At 41.1% G+C, this 19,826-nt stretch overlaps 1 protein-coding gene across 1 annotated transcript in view; it reads left to right on the top strand.

Moving 5' to 3' along the window:
- LOC126188639 (homeobox protein OTX1-like) overlaps window positions 1-19,826 on the top strand; it is a 177,383-nt gene that overhangs the window by 43,531 nt on the left and 114,026 nt on the right. Inside the window, exon 3 of the mRNA XM_049930240.1 lies at window positions 8,119-8,303. Within this exon, the coding sequence (XP_049786197.1) occupies window positions 8,119-8,303 (185 nt within the window). The remainder of the gene's footprint in view (window positions 1-8,118; window positions 8,304-19,826) is intronic.

The raw sequence follows: 19,826 nt of genomic DNA, 5'->3' as shown, positions 1-19,826 counted from the left end.
TCTATCAACCCTATCTGGAACGGATCCCACACCGGTGAGCAGTATTCAGGCAGTGGGCGAACAAGTGTACTGTAACCTACTTCCTTTGTTTTCGGCCTGCATTTCCTTAGGATTCTTCCAATGAATCTCAGTCTGGCATCTGCTTTACCGACGATTAATTTTATATGGTCATTCCATTTTAAATCACTCCTAATGCCTACTCCCATATAATTTATGGAATTAACTGCTTCCAGTTGCTGAACTGCTATATTGTAGCTAAATGATAAAGGATCTTTCTTTCTATGTATTCGCAGAGCATTACACTTGTCTACATTGAGATTCAATTGCCATTCCCTGTACCAAGCGTTAATTCGTCGCAGATCCTCCTACATTTCAGTACAATTTTCCATTGTTACAACCTCTCAATACACTACAGCATCATCCGCAAAAAGCCTTAGTGAACTTCCGATATTATCCACAAGGTCATTTATATATATTGTGAATAGCAACGGTCCTACGACACCCCCCTGCGGCACACCTAAAATGACTTACTTCGGAAGAGTTCTCTCCATTGAGATTGACATGCTGCGTTCTGTTATCTAGGAACTCTTCAATCCAATCACACAATTGGTCTGATAGTCCATATTCTCTTACTTTATTCGTTAAACGACTCTGGAGAACTGTATCAAACGCCTTGAGGAAGTCAAGAAACACGGCATCTACCTGGGAACCCGTGTCTATGGCCCTCTGAGTCTCGTGGACGAATAGCGTTAGTTAGGTTTCACACGATTGCCTTCTCGAAACCCATGCTGATTCCTACAGATTAGCTTTCTAGTCTCAAGAAATGTCATTATACTCGAACCTAATATGTGTTCCAACATTCTACAACTGATCGACGTTAGAGATGTAGGTCTATAGTTTTGCACATCTGTTCGACGTCCCTTCTTGGAAACGGCGATGACCTGTGCCCTTTTACAATCTTTTGGAACGCTACGCTCTTCTAGAGACCTACAGTACACCGCTGCAAGAAGGGGGGCAAGTTCCTTCACGTACTTTGTTTATTTAAATGTAGAAAAATGACAGTTAATGTATACACAGTAAGTAGGACAAACAAGGCCGTAATGTTCGAATCCTGCGTTAGTAGTGTGGTGCTTGACCTAGGCGCGACGTTAGAGAGCGATATTAAATGGATGGAGCATTTAAGGAATGTAGTACGGGACGCGGATGTTCGACTTCGGTTAATTGGTAGAATTTCAGGAAAATGTGGTTTATCCTCTGTTCCCCAACGGGTCGGTTTAAGGAAAGATAATGAAGCAATTCAGAGGCGGATTGAATGATTTGCTACCGGGACATTAAACATCTGTATGATACGTTACTAGAATTATACGAGCGAACTTCAAATAGTAAGTTAACACATTATTACTGGAGACCAAATCACTTTTATTGAATGCTGCACTAAACTGAAAAGCGACACAGTTACATGATATTATTTTTCAACACTGTGACCCAGTCTCTGTAAACAACGGTCGGAACGTTCTACCAATGGTTCAATTCATCGACGACTGAAATCCGCTCCTTGGTCACAGAGCCATTCGAGAACCGCTGGGTAAACGTTCCTATCGTTACAACCTCCTTCCGTCCCCACTCCACCACAGGTGTTCTTTCGGCTTGTCGAAAAGATAGAAACACCGTAATGTAAGAGCTAGACTTCCCAATTAGCATCAGTCACGTCTGCGCGGCCCTAATGAAATGGCACCATTTCAATACGGGTGGACTCGACATTATTTCGTTCATACACCAGCATAATTTCACGGTCAATCTGTGTGCAGTTTAGATGTTAAGTCCACAAGAATCGTACTTTCCCACGTATTTCAATTTTATTATACGTTTCGCTTTATCGCACGATTTCGCTCCCTCACTGTGATTCAACCATGATATGTGTGATAATCGTAACATGAGACTACGTTTAACTTATTTTGAAGTCTCTAGTCGTAGCTGTGAGATAAGAATACACATTCGTTAATTTTTTAATATTTTTTTACCCTTTCCATTTTTGTTTGTTTAAATTTGTGGACGATTGCAGCAGACATAAAATTTTAATACATAAAAAACGTCGTTTTCGCTGCAAAAATGTTTTAAATGGATCGTAAATGATAATAAATGTAAAGTTTCCATTACCTCATGTAGTTTGTCAAAGAATCTTGTTCCTTGCTGGAAACTATTGCTCGCTACAAACTAGGGGATTCAGGTGAACTCAGCTTAAGTCTTCGTCTATTTTCATAAAATCATAGCAGAAATCTTTACCCGCTCTTATTTTTGTATCAACGAACTGTTGTTTTATTTTCAGTTACTCTACATATCTGCACTCTAGATTCAACAACACAAGTTTTTATAGTATCTTTTGTCCGGTACAACCCGAAATTGCTTGGTCCTATACCCCTCGTGGTCTCGCGGTAGCGTTCTCGCTTCCCGTGCACGGGGTCCCGGGTTCGATTCCCGGCGGGGTCAGGAATTTTTCCTGCCTCGAGATGAGGCAGTCTTCATCATTATCATTCATCCCCATTACGGTCGGAGGAAGGCAATGGCAAACCACCTCCACTAGGACCTTGCCTAGTAAGGCGGCGCGGTTCTCCCGCGTCGCTCCCCTACGCTCTGTAAAAGAAGTATGGGACTCATCATCATCATCATCATCATCATCATCATCATCATCATCATCATCATACAACCCGAACAGAGCGCCTTGGAAGTTTAACATGCTTTATTCGAGCTACACATTGACACAGTCTGCATTGTGGAGAATAATATCAATTATAACCAAAGATACAATAAAATTGTAATATAAGTAGTAGTATTCACCTGTAGATCACTTTTACAAGTATACTGAACATGCCTTGCTATTACAAATTTAGAACTACAAATCAAAAATATTTATACATCAATTATTTACGTACTTACTGATCTAGTCTGACAAGGATGTGACAGGTAGTCGCCCGTGGCCTTATAGTACAAACTGTCCCGGCATTTGCCTTAAGTAATTTGGGTTAGCCGTGGAAAACCTAAATCAGATTGGCGAAAGACGCTCGGAGCCTCCACCCTCCCCAATACAAGACTAGTCTGTTTAAAACATTACTATTTCATTCGGTTTATTCTTACTGTTCAGTACTGTTAAACAAAGAAGTTGTTGAATAAAGTAAAAAGCTAGTGGTACGCTTCATTTCTCACTCCCAGTCACTGCACGCACCTATTGTTCCATAACGTAGCACTACACACACTATCAGATGACGTCAGAACCATGGTGGCGATGCGTGGCTTCCATTTAGTGTACCGCAATTTCCCTGTTAGTAGCCCGAAAAACTAAGGAGTGAGATGAAACTTCCTGGCAGATTAAAACTGTGTGCCCGACCGAGACTCGAACTCGGGACCTTTGCCTTTCGCGGGCAAGTGCTCCACCAACTGAGCTACCGAAGCACGACTCACGTCCGGTACTCACAGCTTTACTTCTGCCAGTATCTCGTCTCCTAGAGCACTTGCCCGCGAAAGGCAAAGGTCCCGAGTTCGAGTCTCGGTCGGGCCCACAGTTTTAATCTGCCAGGAAGTTTCGTATCAGCGCACACTCCGCTGCAGAGTGAAAATTTCATTAAGGAGTGAGATGTTGAGCCAAGAATGAGATGAGGTGTTATTGTTACACACTGATCAGCCAGAACATAATGACCACTGATGCACCAACGATATTAATCCGGCCAGGTGGTAGCAGCGTCACCTGGAGAGGAATGATTACTAGTCAGACACACGCACGCTGCATGTCGTATCAGTGAGTGTGTTGTCCGTGCATAGAATGGGAAGGATCGCCTCTACCTGAGTCTGACCGAGGGAAGATTATAATGGCCCGGAGGCGCGGCACGAGCATTTCGGAAACTGTACAACTTGTTGGATTGCAAAGAGTGCTGTGGTGAGTGTCCTAAACACGTGGTGAAACCAGGGTGAAACAGCATCCAGACCTTGTGAGGTTGGGCTGGCACTGCTCATTACAGATGCCGGACGTTGTAGGCTCGATGGACTGGTAAAGTAGGTCATGCGGCGAACTGTGGCAGAACTAACATCAGATTCTAATTCTGAGTAGAGTGCAACTGTGTCTGAACACACAGTGCACCGAACACTTCAAATATAGGCCTTCGCAGCCGACGACGTATACATGTGCCAATGTTAACACACGCCATTGGTAGCTACGACTGAAATGGGCACGTGACCATCAGCACGGGACGTTGGCGCAGTGGAAGAGCGTTACATGGTCTGATGAATCCCGATACCTTCTTTATCATGCCGATGTGAAATCGCGAATCCGTTGACTTCCAGAGGAACAGCTTCTTGACACTTGTGCTGCGGGACAGAGACAAGATGGCGGCCTCCATTATGCTCTGTGGAACATTCACGTGAACATCCATGGGTCCGGTGGAAGCTCATGCAAGACACCATGACGGCCGAGGAATATTGAGCACTGGCTGCAGACCACGTACAATCCTTCACAACGATCACGTTTCCAAGACAGCAGTGGCATTTTTCAACAAGTCAATGCGCATGTGAAAAGACCAGGAGTTTGGAGTGGTTCTAGGAACACAGGGGCGAGTTCCAGTTGTTTTTATGACCCCCCTACACGGGAGATCTGACCCCTATCGAACACATCTGGGATGTGATTGAACGTGGCGTCAGAGCTCATCGCCCCCCTTCCCGTAATTTACGATAATTAGGTGACTTGTGTGTGTAGATGCCATGCTAACTCCATCCAGCGACCTATCAAGCCCTCACTGCCTCCATGCCATGACGCATCGCCGCTGTTATCTGTGACACCGGCGAACGTATCGGTTGTAGGTTGATGGTCATAATGTTCTGGCTGATCAGTGCACATTGTATAACTTTCGGAGTAAGATTTTCCAGAAAAGAAAAAAAGAAGGAAAAAACGTAGTGGGGAAGTGTTATGTGAAATAACGTGCTTTATTATTCTTATTGTTCAAATGTGTTACTTGCTTTTTCTTTTTTTCCGAACACCTGGTCTTTGTTAGCTAAGTAATCCGTAATCTTTCACTGTGTAGAATTCGTTTAATAGGTAGGTGTCATTGCCTTTTTAAATAAGTTTGTCTTAGTAATCTCTTCAATCGCCTTTGGCGATTTATTGTACAGTTTTATTCTTTGGTACAAAATTTTGTTTTAAGTTTTATATTTATTCTTTCTTGGTAAGCGTAAGTTCAATCTTGGTCTTGTTCCGTGGCCATGGAGAGAGTTGCTTGTGCAGTAATTATTAATGGTATTTTTGATTTGTAAAACTGACTGGTAGATGTACTTAACGGTGCAGTTAAAATCACTAGTGTTTTTAGTAGATTTTTAGTGAGCTCGACTACTATTTTTGCTTATTATTTTTATAGCCCTTTCCTGCAGTTTGAGAACTGTGTTCATGTTTTGTACGTATGTTCGCCGGAAAAGAATTCCAAGGCTAATAAATGAGTGTACATATGAGTAGTACGCCGTTCGTGGTCAGATACAGCAGTACAACCTGTAGTCTGCTGTGTTCATAAGTACCCTAGAACTTAGAACTACTTAAACCTAACTAACCTAAGGACATCACACACATCCATGCCCGAGGCAGGATTCGAACCTGCGACCGTAGCGGTCGTACGGTTCCAGACTGTAGCGACGGGCGCATATCCTAGGTTGACGGCGCACTAGTAAATGAATAACACAACTTGGCGGGATCGTAATTTGTAAAGGAAATTTCAGTTTCATTGATAGTTTCTCTGAAATAATTGTCCATATTTAGTGTCCACTCAAATTTGCATCTTATTTAATATCAGTTGGTTTTGCGGTAGCGTATGTGTTGACAATAGAAATAAAACTGAATAAATGTTCATTGTGTTTAACACTTAATGTTAATCAGTGTGCAAAGCCACTTTTGCATTATAACATCTGACCGTGAACTGTATAAATTCGAAAAGACTTACACGAAGTAATAAATATGCGCCAAAGTAAAATTCGCAAAAATGTGAAAGAAAAACTATCAGAAATATTTACTGTACAGGGCGGCCACAACGTTCTGTTACTCTCATTAATAACGAACATAAACCAGTAAAATTAAGTAAATAATGCGAACAACCCTTCTTTAGAGGAGTTTCCTTGCGATATGAACCTTGTAGAGTTGCTCACACAAGAGGCAATGCGCTGTTTCTGATGAACATCTACGAGACTGACCAATGTCAATCAGAATTGAGATGAACATTGTTGAGTTCACGTCTTCTTCAACTTGTTAAGGAGATTGAAGAAGTCATACAGTATAAGAAGTCGCAAAATAACGAAGTTTAGTTCAAGTAAAAGTGTAGAGAATACGCCATTAATTCGTAGCTGATGTCGAATCGCACTTTATCATTCTGAGGAGACAAAAGAAACAGTCTGTTGTGAAATCGATTAATGCTATGACACATTCACGTATGAGAATGACAGTGATAAGTGCGAGTGGATTACTGTTTCCACAGGTTTCTATCTTCTGGAATCTCAAGGCGTATTAGGACCAAAAATAAAAAAGGACTGTTTAGTGACAAAATTCTTATAATCGACCTATAAAAAGCTGGAAAAATAGCAAAGAATAATTTTCGACATTTGATTGCAAACGGTTTCTAACCAGTTGCAGAAATTAAGTCATTGCTTTTGTTCGACTGAATGACTGGAAATAACGATACTGTGCTTGACGAGGATGAAGAAAAAACTGTTGATATAATTAATTCAGGTTCCTCGTGGAAAAATCAGTGTGAGTGTCGATTAATAATTTTTTCGACTGTGGAAAGTATTTTTAAGGAAATTGTTGGAGAACATAATTTCCAATAGCTCTGCGTCATTTGAAGTTTATCAGGAGATAAGTATTCTCAAATTTGAGTCATTTGTGCATTATCAGTTCGAATCGTCACGTCTTACGAATTGCTTCAAGTACGCCCGGTATGCCGCACAATAAGAAGAGCAACGGCCAGGACCATTTCTTGCGACCGGCCGGGATGGCCGAGTGGTTCTAGGCGCTACAATCTGGAACCGCGCGACCGCTACGGTCGCAGGTTCGAATCCTGCCTCGGGCATGGACGTGTGTGATATCGTTGAGTTAGTTAGGTTTAAGTAGTTCTAAGTTCTAGGGGACTGATGACCTCAGAAGTTAAGTCCCATAGCGCTCAGAGTCTTTTGAACCATTTCTTACTCCACCGCAATTCTGTCCAAATAAAACTAGTAAATACGGTGAAGTGCCTGAAAGCATTAATTTTCCTTTCGTCACGTATTCCTGGCGTAATGAAAATGTTTGTTTTCATCATTGAAATGAGACTTCGTTTTATTGTGCCAAAAAAAAAGGTTCAAATGGCTCTGAGCACTATGGGACTTAAATTCTGAGGTCATCAGTCCCCTAGAACTTATAACTATTTAAACCTAACTAACCTAAGGACATCACACACATCCATGCCCGAGGCAGGATTCGAACCTTCGACCGTAGCGGTCACGCGGTTCCACACTGTTGCGCCTAGAACCGAACGGCCACACCGACCGGCTTTATTGTGCCGACTACGGAAAATAAACTAGGAAGTCATTATTACTAAAATACACATTATTCAAAAACTTTCGCAAGAAGTGTGCTACAGAAATTGTGGTAATGTAATGTGTGTACAAGAAATATTTCATTTCGATACGATAAATTAAAGTCACAACTGATGGAAGTCGTCTACAATTTACCATCAAATACTACCTTGATTTATTTTCCTCTTCTAGCCACTTTATAAGAATTGCATTTGCAGCATTTTAGCTGTCGATAAGTGCTTCCTCTTGTTCAAAACGTCAGTGGTACGTGGTATTTTTTTTTTGTACCGTTAGGGGCTTCAAATTCGCCTCAGTCACTTCGTGCGACAAAAACGATTAACTTCAAGAATTAAACAAAAAACAAAGCACATGTAGTGCCTCTTATCAGCTAAAATTTCGACACTGCATTTCTTTCTTTGCATTCTTTCTGAGTAAAAAAATTCGGAACGTGTTTCGACATTTGTGACTGAACCATTTCCTCGTTAGAGCTGCCTCGCCTTCTGCGTTGCTAACTGTCACTGTGTTTTGTTTCGTTCCCGGCGGCAGCAGCGGAGGCTCGTGCGGCGGCGGCGGCGGAGGCGGCGGCGACCTGGAGCTGCCGCGCTACATGGCGGGCTACCTCAAGTCGGCGCCCGGCGCGCAGTTCCACCCGCCCGTGCCGGGGCTCGCCGGGCCCTTCGGACTGCCGCCCGCGCTCGACGCCGTCCACCCCGCCGTCGCCTTCCCGCAAGGTAAGCCCATCCGTCGCTTCTACTTCTGACAGCCAGCGTGCGTTATACAAATATCGATCATCCATCTTTCTGATTAGCAGCTCCTTGTATTGGCCGTGTTTGCAGTTAAAATTTTTGGATGTGAGGTCCGCCAGTTGTGCAAAACACCGTTTTACTCAGTACCCAAACATGTTTCGGCACCGCTGTGCCATCATCAGTGGGTTTTCGTTTTTATTTATTCTGCAATGTGAACATTTTTCTTAAATGATTATAAAATTGTGTGCATTTTTAGTTCAAACAACAGATCGTTTCTCTTTGTAAATACCTTTACATTTGGTGTGCATGAATTTTCTGGATCACTTTTGTGTTAATTACTACAGGTAGCTTGTCATCTGCAACCAGACGATGTTGGTTGAGAAAGTTTTTTGCTGGGAGTTAACCTATCTTCTAGAATGTAATTCAGTTTTCGCGTTGTTTTCGCGCCTATTTTCATATTTATTTACGTTTTCGTGTGGCAAGCACTTCCATTCTCCGCATCATGCTGAGCTGTGCATACGTAACTACAAGAAGTATTTTCCACAAATAACGTAGTAAAACACTTTTTACTACACCAGCACTGATTGTGGTTTGTTATGTGTGTCAGCCCAGTCAGTGTTCATTTGTTCACCAGATAGTTCGGCGTCAAATTTGAATTTTGCTCGCATTTTATCTCTCTCTCTCTCTCTCTCTCTCTCTCTCTCTCTCTCTCTCTCTCTCTCTGTGTGTGTGTGTGTGTGTGTGTGTGTGTGTGTGTGTGTGTGTGTGTTTACTGTGTGCTTCCTGTGTGCTTCTTAGCTGTGTGTGTTGTCTTTTATATGGTATTCCTTTTGTGTATAAATGGTGTGGTCCTACATGACATCCCGAAAGCCATTGATCGACGCCATTAGGTCTTCATTCTATCCATACTGACTGTGTAAACGTCGAACAAGCATAGCTAAGTTCAAAGAAACAGTGTTGACAATAGCTGGTAGTTTATACCAAGTAAATTAATAAGAGAAAGAACGGACCTCCCTTGGTATACTGGTCGGGATACTGCCGCAGAACAACGAAAAAAGAATGCTAGGTGTAAAATAAAGCAAAATCTCCAAGATGTTTTTAGATGCTTGACACTTGGCGTGAACTTCAAAGTCAGATACTTTCAATAACTTGCACAATGGAACTCCGTCTCGAAGTGTAGTAGCGAATGCAAGGAGATTCTGGTATATAAAGGGTACAAGCGGCAAGAGACAATACCTTCATTGCGCGACGACAGTGTCACTAACGCGCACTTACTGAACACGGATTTCCGAAATTCATTCACCAAAAAAGATTTAGATTCATCTAGAATATGAATCAAGAACAGTTGCCAAGATAAGTAATTTGTGCTTAGATAATCACGCTGCAGTGAAGAAACTCAAGTCATTTATAAAAGGCAAGTTTTCGCATTCCAGATTTTATACCATTTAGATTCCTTCTCAAGTATTGTTTAGTAATAACAGCTCGCAACACGAACGATCCGGGCGCTGATGACCTCGATGTTGAGCGCCCGTAAACCCCAACACACACGAACGATCCGTACCTAAGGTCTCGAAAGTTGCCCAAGTCAACACTCATATCACTGACATAGATTTGCAGTAGGATTTCGGCACATTTATATTTTAATACAGCATTATGAAATTCCTCGAAGAAAACAATCTGTTGACACATAGTCAGCAGGGATTCAGGGAATATCGTTCTTTTGGAACAAGTAACAAGTGCCATCGACGATGAACCTCAAGTTGATTTCATATTTCTAGCTATCCAGAAAACATTTAACGCAGTTCTTCACAACGGGATTCTAATCAAATTGCTTGTCTGTGGACTATCGTCTCAGTTGTGCTCCTGGATCAGTCACTTCCTGTCACATATATCACGGTTCGCAGTGATTGACAACACGTATCTAATGAAAATATAATGGTGTCTGAAGCTCCTCAAACAAGTGTTATACGCCCCCTGTTGATCTTAAGCTATATAAAAGATTCAGAAGACAATTTGAGGAGCCACCTTCGATTGTTTGCATTTGATGTTGTTTTCTGCAGTCTAGTAAAATAATCATCAGATCCAACAGAAATGCAAAATGATTTAGACAACATGTCTGCATGCAGCGAAAAGTGACAATTGACCATAAGCAATTAAAAATTTCAACTCCTTGACATGAATACTAAAAACAAAATCCCTTAAAATCGGTAATAAGATAATTCGCTTAAGTGTAAAAGTTTTTGACTCAACTAAATATCTACGGATTAAAATTTCGAACATCTGGATTTTGAACCGTGACGCAGACATTCTGCAGCCAAGAGGGATCAAATACTTTGTTTCATTAGCAGAATACTTAGAATATATAGCAAATGTATTAAAGTGCCTCTCTACATTGCGCCTATCCATCCTCTTCTGGACTGTTGCTAGGCAGTATGGAGTCCTTACTAAATAGGACTGATGGGGGACATCAAAAATTTCAGAGGTCAGCTTGTATTGTATTATTGCAAGACAGGGGAGAGACCGTCAGGTATATCGATATGTGATCTGGGATGGCAGTCATTAAAACAAAGACTTTTTATTGCGGCAGGATTTTTTCACGATATTTCCATCACCAACCTCCTACACCGAATGGCAAAATATTCTGTTGAATCCCATCTATATAGCGAGAAACTACCATCCTAATAAAAGAGATATCAGATCAAGTACGGGAAAATCTAGGCGTTAATTTTTCCAACTTCCTATTCTAGAATGGAACAGTCGTGAAATAGTCTGAAAGTTCTATGAAACGCGTGCAAATACTTACGTGTGAACTCAGAGTAATCATGCGGATGTAGACGTTAATATTTCTTAAGAAAACATCTATCATGTGAAGCCCAAGCTGGGCTTTCCTCACGTGACTTCCTGAATGCCGTGGATGAAGTGACTACATTGAGGTGCCAAAAGTCATGGGATATCTCCATATATCGTGTCGGAATGCTGCCTCAATATAGTGCATAACTGCGAAAGTGCAGGATTTTATGCACAAACTGACCTCTTACCTCTTGATTATGTCCCATAAATGTTCAATTGGGTTCATGTTGGGCGATCTGGATGGGTCATCATTTGCTCAAATCGATCAGAATGTTCTTCAAACCAGTCGCGAACAGTTGTGGCGTGTTGTCATGGGGCATTGTCATCCTATAAAATTCGATTGCTTCTTGCGACTTTGAAGTCCATGAATGGCTGCAAACGGCCTCCAAGTAGCCGAACATAATCATTTCCAGTCAATGACTAATTCAGTTGGACCAGAGGATCCAGTTCATTCCATGTAAGCACAGCCCATGCCAATATGGAGGCACCACCAGCTTGCACAGTGCCTTGTTGACAACCTGGATCCTGCGCCACACTCAAACCTTACTATCAGCTCTTACCAACTGAAATAGCTAATCTGACCAGGCCATGATTTTTCAGTCATCTAGGGTCCAACCGATGTGGTCAAGAGACCATGAGAGGAGCTGGAGGCGTTATTGTGCTGTTAGCAAAGGCGCTCACGTCGGTCGTCTGCTGCTATAGTCCATTAATGCTAGCTTTCGCCTCACTTTCCTAACTTATACATCCGTCGTACATCTCATATTGATTTCTGCGATTATTTCATGTTGCGCTGCCTGTCTGTTAGCCCTGAGAACTCTATGCAAACGTCGCTGCTCGCGGTCGTTAAGTGAAGACTGTCGGCCACTGCGTTATCCTTGGTGAGAGGCCATGCCTGAAATTTGGTATCCTCGGCAAGCTCTTGACACTGTGGATCTCCGAATATTGAATTCCCTGACGATTTCCGAAATGGAATGTACCGTGCATTTAGTTCTACATGTTATTCCGCGTTCAAATTGTTTTCATTCCAGTCGTGCGGTCATAATCACTTCGGAAACCTTTTCAAATGAGCCACATGAGTACAAATGACATATTCGGCAATGCACAGCTCTTTTATGCCTTGTGTACGTGATACTATCGCCATTGGTATATGTGCATACCGCTATCGCATGACTTTTGTCACCTCGTTACACTTTGAAATTAAACTTGTAACGAAATGTAAATTAATAATAACCCTTACACTATATTACAGTTGCGAATGCCGTTCCATTCTGCCCCAAACGATAAGTTGTCAGCCTTTTGCAGTTATCTTATAGTGTTCACCTGTGTGCCTTTACATTAGTTTTCTTCGTTCACTGTTTAAAGTATACATAGAAATTTAGTAGATTTTTGGCCTTTTGAATTCGACTATAACCATTAACGTTAGCGTTATCGTACTGCCCAGGGTTCCCCTACAGTGTGTTTATGTTCTTCAAGTTCTGACGGAATATTCTATAATTTGCAAGACATTTGGTTCATCTTTTCATTAAATATAAAAGTTCTGATCTGATGTTACATATCAAGTCCATGGTTGGTTATGCGAATGGCTCCTAGGTGGTTGCGTATCTGGTAGCGAAGCTGTCTAATTTTAGGTTCTGCATGTAGTCGGATAAAAACACTGCGGCCGCCAGAGGATTTGACAAGTATTTGTGTATCCAAGCTCTCTTTCCGGCATGTCCTAGTGACACCATGCGGTGAGTAGAGGGAAATCTTACATTCCGTAAGTCGGTATCATTAACAATAATTATTTATGCGAGTATAAGATGTTATTGTGCAGTAAGACAGTGACGTTGAGGCACTGTTTTCCCATGCCCCTCTTCATTACTTTCTGCAGTTGCTTTGCATTAAGAGAGCTACGAACGTGTCAACAGAGACGATGGTACGTTTGTTGACAGTGGTAGATATCTGACATACGAAACAGGCGTGTCCCCTTAGCTACCGGTCTCCGTCGCACGGGCTCACAGCTCGGGCGTGCGACGTGCGCCGCTTCTCGCGGAAGCGGCGACTCTACAGCGCGAAAGCACAGCCCCACCGCAAATTGCGGATCGGATAGGATCGCAGCGCACGCCGCCGCGGGTTCTTGCACGCCGCAGCCGGCGAGAGCAGAGCTGGTAATTGTTAGCCTCAGAAATCCTATTAGTCCGGGATTATTTCACTACGCGCTGTAATCCAGCATTATTGCTTCTGAACAATTGATAGCTGGCTGCGGTCCTAGGGCGGCCAGCTATTAGCGAGCGCCAAGTAGGCACGCCTACAGCCGCTACGCTGCTAAACGATCACACGGCATGCGTAGTATAGGCCTGCTTTTTCAGCCGAGAGCAGCGATTTCCATACCAACTGGATGCAGACGTCTGGTCCCAATGTCTAGAACTGCAGCTTGTCCGCAGCTTTGTGTGCTTTTCATCTTCCGCCATGACGTAGTTTACACAAACAATTTTCCACCGGTCTGTACGTGACAAAGAATTGTTTGAACTTTGCCAACATGTGATCTAATAGGCTGATGTGGGAGCTGAATCCAAAAGTACTTTCTTTTCGTGTTCTAGTGACATTTCCTAGCGGTCATGTTGTAGTCTGGCAAAAAAACTTAATAGATGAGCATGTATGGCTGGTACGACCAGACAGCCGAAGTTCAACATCCAGTTAGCACATAGATTACTGGCTGAGAACGACGTCACAACATAGCGGCCGTTTCCGTAACGAAAACAGGGCCGTTCCATAACAGAGCAATTAACAACTTCCTGTGAGCTTAGTATCCATCATACTGGTGATGGATGTCCGTGGTTGTGGGTTAAAATCACACGAAAAATAAAGCAACCAATTTTTACACAAACCATTTCTTTTCTTACCACGTTTATGATGTCGTATACTTATTTCAAATTTAAAGTTATCTGCACTTCCTTCTATCTATAGATCTTTCATACGGATTGACGTCGGCGTCACACGCATTTTTTTTTTTTTTTTTTTTTTTTTTACTGGTGTGCTGTTACTGCGAGGCATTTACCCTGTGGCGTTTCATGCGTTCGTTTAAATCAGAAGTTACACCTACTGTAAATTAAAATTTTCGTATACGTTCAGAAACGATTTATGAAGGTATTTGTATTTTTCAACTCAATATTGTCCTCCTTCAAACTTGATACAAGCCTCTGTATCAGCTAAAAAACGAAGGTACATTTGGGTTGCATACATTTTTAGTATTCTATGTGTGTGCTGTACTTCGATTACATGCATACATTTGCTTGTTCAGATTAGTAGGACGTAAATGAAATGAATGATATAAAATTTGCGTTACTCATCAAAGAAGACCGTATTTCACGGCGGATTTGAAATTTCAGTACATTGGACACGAAATCCGTCATTGAATGTGCGACCATGTTTGGCTCAAATTACTTACTCTCGTCTCGAGAGTGAATTTTTCATTCTGCAGCGGAATGTGCGCTGAAATGAAACTTTGCTGACAGATTAAACCTGTGCATGTCGCACCGAGACTCGAACTCAGGACCTTTGCGTTTCGCCGGCAACACAGGCTTTAACAACTGTACTTAACATCACTGTTAAATAAACACAAATTTAGAGACGCTCTCATTTCAGTACGTAAGGCAAGTTTTTCTATTGCAGGTAAATGTATTTCAAATATACTTACACTGACATAATTGCATTTCTATTCGTGGAGGTAATGTAAACCCCTCTATTTTGAATAGAACCACAAAATCACTTGAAAATGGCCTACATGCCTGAAATTAGTTGTGAACAAATAAAATTAAAACAGCACACGTGGAAAATTCCATGTTCTTTTAAGTAAGGATGATAAGTGTTGAGATTACATACTGAGTATCCAGTAAGATCTGAAGATGCTGTACAGCAAAACTCATCAGGAGTGCTAAGACAAGAGTACACTGTTTGCAACTTTAAATTGTTATGTAAATGGTGGCACAGTGATTGTTTGACTAACACAGAGTGCCGGCCGGGGTGGTCTAGCGGTTCTAGGCGCTCAGTCCGGAGCCGCGCGACTGCTACGGTCGCAGGTTCGAATCCTTCCTCGGGCATGGATGTGTGTGATGTCCTTAGGTTAGTTAGGTTTAAGTAGTTCTAAGTTCTAGGGGACTGATGACCATAGATGTTAAGTCCCATAGTGCTCAGAGCCATTTGAACCATTTGAACTAACACTGGCAATACGAAACAGTAGTAGTGCGGCATATTTTACATATAAGACTAGATTGCTCCTCCTACTTATGATACTGAAGAGTCCGAAAAGAATTAAAATTAAAGTACACCTACGGTCAGTAACTGATCACCTTTCACAATTTGTTGATTACCCGACGTTGTCTATTCTGTCACACTTTTTAATTATATGGTAAGAAGAAACCAAATCCTCACTCAAAGTGGAACTTAAGCTAGGAAATTATTGAGAAAACTTTTTTCCAGATTCGTTCAGTATTACTACTGACACAAAACTTCGTGTGAAAACTCTAGTTTCCTCTCTTGGTTATGGATAAATAAATTTTGAATTAGCGAAATAAATTAATTTGACCGTGACACTAATATGGCGAACACAACTCCTCTCCGGAGTATTTTGTACCGTCCGACTAACTTAGGAGTCAAACGTCATCGGAAGTGTTACTCCAACGATACCGAAAATTCTGAATCCGATACTATCATTGGTTATTTTAGGATTTTTTCTTTCCTTTTTTTATTTGAGATAGTTTTCACAGGGCTATCCCCACTCTTAAGAGAGGTAATGAAGTCTTAACCTCACAGTTAAGTTACATGTGCACCATATTGACAGTTTTCTAGGCGTTGCGTGGTTACATTGGACTGCACACTCTGACACCTCCTTACATACAAACAAATTTCAAAACGTCTTCCCGAGTATTAGGCCTCTTTCACGTGGATTCATTCATTCATTGCTGACGCATCATTTTGCATCTTGTCACTGTCCGGTTGTATCAGGAAAAGCGTGAAGGTGTGCGATAGTTCGACATAAGCAGCGAGTGTCATCTAAATATTAGTGCCTCAAATTGCCTAAAAAATCGTGCACATGGCATTCACACAAGGAGGTAGAGATCCAACACCGAAACGTAGGCAGAATAATCCGTGACAACGACATAGTCGTGCGTAATTGTGACAGATGACCTGACAAAAAAAAAAAAACAAAAAAAAAACGAAAACAACGTAGGAAATAAAATCGAGTATTGTAACAAGCACCGTATGTACAATGTGCAAAGTCTAAACGAAATATTAATTTACAAACAGATAATTGTTTTATTTTGTGTTTCAGAACCTCACCGTCAATCTTGGAGAGCGCACAGGGATGTTTTTTGCTCAGGTACATGTCCTTTTTAACATGCAGTTTGTTATGAGCATGAGTCAACTATTGCACACAAATTGAATTTATTAAAACACGTTGAAATAAATTTACAGCTGATCAAATTGTGTGCCCAGAGCCTCATTACATGCTTCGTATTTTCATAGCAGTTATTGTCTCTATGTGTCGAACGTGGACAGATTCTTATTTCATCTCGCGACACGTATCGATGGTTCCGGCGTTCAGCTTAGCTCAAATGGCATAAATGTGTTAAACGGTGCTTCAGTTGTCGTCACAGTAGCATTGATTGCCTAAGTGGTCGTTGCTCCTCCCCAGGAAATGGCTGGCTGTATCGCAACTCAAAGCTTGTCGGTCACGTCTTAAGACACCCTGTATGCATCAAAATGTTTCTGCTGCCACACAGATTTTCAGATGCAGGTTTACTTAACAGTAAATACCGCTTATTTGCTGTACATAATGAAGCTAAGTTAAAAAGTCTACATATATCTTAAACGAGCGTCATTTAACTACATTTGGATGTGAACCTATCTGAATCAACGTCTCCTACATCGTTCTCCTTTTTTGCTGTATATCTATAAAATATATTTCCTTTTTAAACTTTCCGCTCACTTTCCTAGTTGCGATTGCAAAACTGTCCACCAGCAGAAGTAAATGTAGTCTGTGTACGCTATACCGTGCGTGACGTACCTGAGCTACGTACGTAGTTGCAATATTCGTCGCTAGATGGAGCGGTAGTAGCGAGATTGGAAGCAGTTGTAGCTGTGACGTTATTTCAGTGAACGTTTCCTCCCGTCCCTTGGATCCTTCTCTCTTTTCTAATTCGTCAGTTCATATGCCATTGCTTCTCTTAAATATGAATTATTTTTCAACTTAGTCAAAGGTTAATGTAACTTACTGTCTTGTAGCTTATAGCGTCAAATGTAATTAGTTTTATATGCATTCGTATATAATGTGGCTGACTTACAGTGCGGTGGAGGAGGGAAAGCTACAACTGAGAGACAATAACGAACAGAGAGATCTCTTTTGGGCAACTTAGCGTTTTTCTCGTTAGAAAAAAAGCACTTCATTACAATAAAAAAATGGATCGGACATACAAGTTATAGTTTCGTCAATATACGCACACCTTCACATTAAGAGCGTAAAAATGTCGAGAATATGTACAAAATGGTTAGACTGACGAAAATGAAGGAAGAATAGGGGTTAACGTACCAAAGACGACGAAGTCATCGTGAAAGAGACCGAATATTGAAAGGGTAACAGGTCGTATCTATTCCAAGTAACTATTCGTTTATTTACTTTGAGTGAATTAGGAAACGCACAGAAAACATTGATATCGATAGTCAGAAGCGAATTTGAATTGAATTCTTCTCCAATGTGGCTCCATTCCATCAATCATCATGCCAAGTCGATCAGTCATATCGACGAGCTACATGTTACAACATATTTTCATTCCGGAGTTAACACTTACATCCACCTTGGGTTCATAATAAATAGCAACAAATTATTAAGTTAAAATTGCGCAATAGACGTATTTCAAAATATAAAGTTATCAAAAATTATGCAAAATCTAGATGTCGAAATTAGTCGTATGGGCATCGCTTTTGTTTTGCTGATGTTATGCGCTTATTACTGAAATTGTGTTGCGTGCTGCTTACAACACCTGTTATTGGAAAACAGCAACGAGCGTAATATTACTTTCATCCTGTCAATAAGGCATTCCATATTCGTGTGTTGACTGATAGTGGTAGTCTTGTAGTGCAATGTGTTTGTGGTGGATCTTCGAAACTTCGTTCGCTATCAAGATTGAACCTTTCCTTATAGTCATGACAAATAGTTTTTGATATCGTGTCAGTTTCAACATAAATATTAAGATAGAAAATTACATACTCGATGTCGTTTATTGTCCAGTTTTTTCTTATTTGTATTATGCGTATTAAAAAAAGACACAGAAGAAAAAAAATTGACCGAATAACAATGTAGGTGCGAAATGCTAGTAGGAACTGGAAATATGGAACGGCTTTTACCTCTCTGGTGTACGACTTAGTAATATAGAATTTTTAATATAGCATTTTGCACATTCTATAATGAATCATTGTTGTTACAATTTTGGTTGATGTTGCAGCTTTATATGTATTTACAATACCATTTCAAAAGAAGCATTTGTGTAAAGCTATTTATAATAGGTGAGAGGAAGAAAAGAAATACTAAAATAAAAGATTTGTCACTAAGCATAAAAATAAAAAATGTAGGCTAAATAGTCTCTTCAGATTTTGATTGTAGTAGTCGTTAAGGGGAGAAACTGATTTTTAGTAATGCAGAAGTGGGCGTCTCTCTTAAGTACGCCTGCTATTGGTTGCTTTGTGCTCTCACAGTCAATGAGACGGATGGAGTTAAAAGATGAGAATGGTGAAGACCTGCTATCAGATAATGCAGTAACTCGACGTCTGGTGTTATATACCCCCGGAAAAATAGGAAGGATTCGTCGAAACTATAACATGCAGAATCGATGCTGCATTGCATTGCAAAGGAGGACGAACGCGCTATAAATGGTTTATATTATGCCCTCCCCTCTCCTCCTCCCCCTCCCACCGTCTAGGTTTTACAGAAGCGTCCTTCTTGTCTCAATCGAGTACTCGTGGCAAGTGAGTCTTCCTCAGCGCTCCCAACATATCGTTTCGTTATTGCGACTCATCGCTCTCGAGCGGTCGTTTTTGTTTACATGTCGGCGCCAGAATGGCATGTCTTGTGAGATCCGTCTGATGTACAATTTGGCATTCGAACGGTGAAAGAGATGTTATGCGGGACCGTTCCGCTCATTGAAAGTCGAAATATGGAATCAGTTGTTGCAATGATAATAGTTTATTTGTGACCAAAGAGAAATTCAGTGGATGTTCTTGACAAAGGTGGTACGGCGACAACGCGTTTATTTGATCGAAAAATCATACGAACACGTCAAACAATATATACAATGCAATAAATGAAGTCTTTTTACTTTGTCTTTTTCTTCCTACGTGGAATAAACAGAAAATTATTTTTCTCTTCAAATGAACTGATTTTCTCACGGTTGAAATTACTGTAATTAAAAACGTTTATCTATTTCCGGTCTCATTTATGCACAGTATAGGCTTTTTGTTTGTCCATCTACTGCAAAACACAGACACCTGTTTGCAGGATACTTTGGAGACAGGACACGAGTAGGAAGAATATAAAGTCCACAGTTAACCCTTGAAATGATATTAACCCTTGAAACGATACGAACATGAAACAGATTAGAAATAAAAACTAAGAAGACATTAGAA

The sequence above is a fragment of the Schistocerca cancellata genome, chromosome 5 (assembly GCF_023864275.1).
Source record: "Schistocerca cancellata isolate TAMUIC-IGC-003103 chromosome 5, iqSchCanc2.1, whole genome shotgun sequence".
Classification (NCBI taxonomy): Eukaryota; Metazoa; Arthropoda; class Insecta; order Orthoptera; family Acrididae; genus Schistocerca; species Schistocerca cancellata.
Note: the sequence above shows the minus strand (reverse complement) of the source record. Positions and strands in the feature narration are given on the sequence as shown.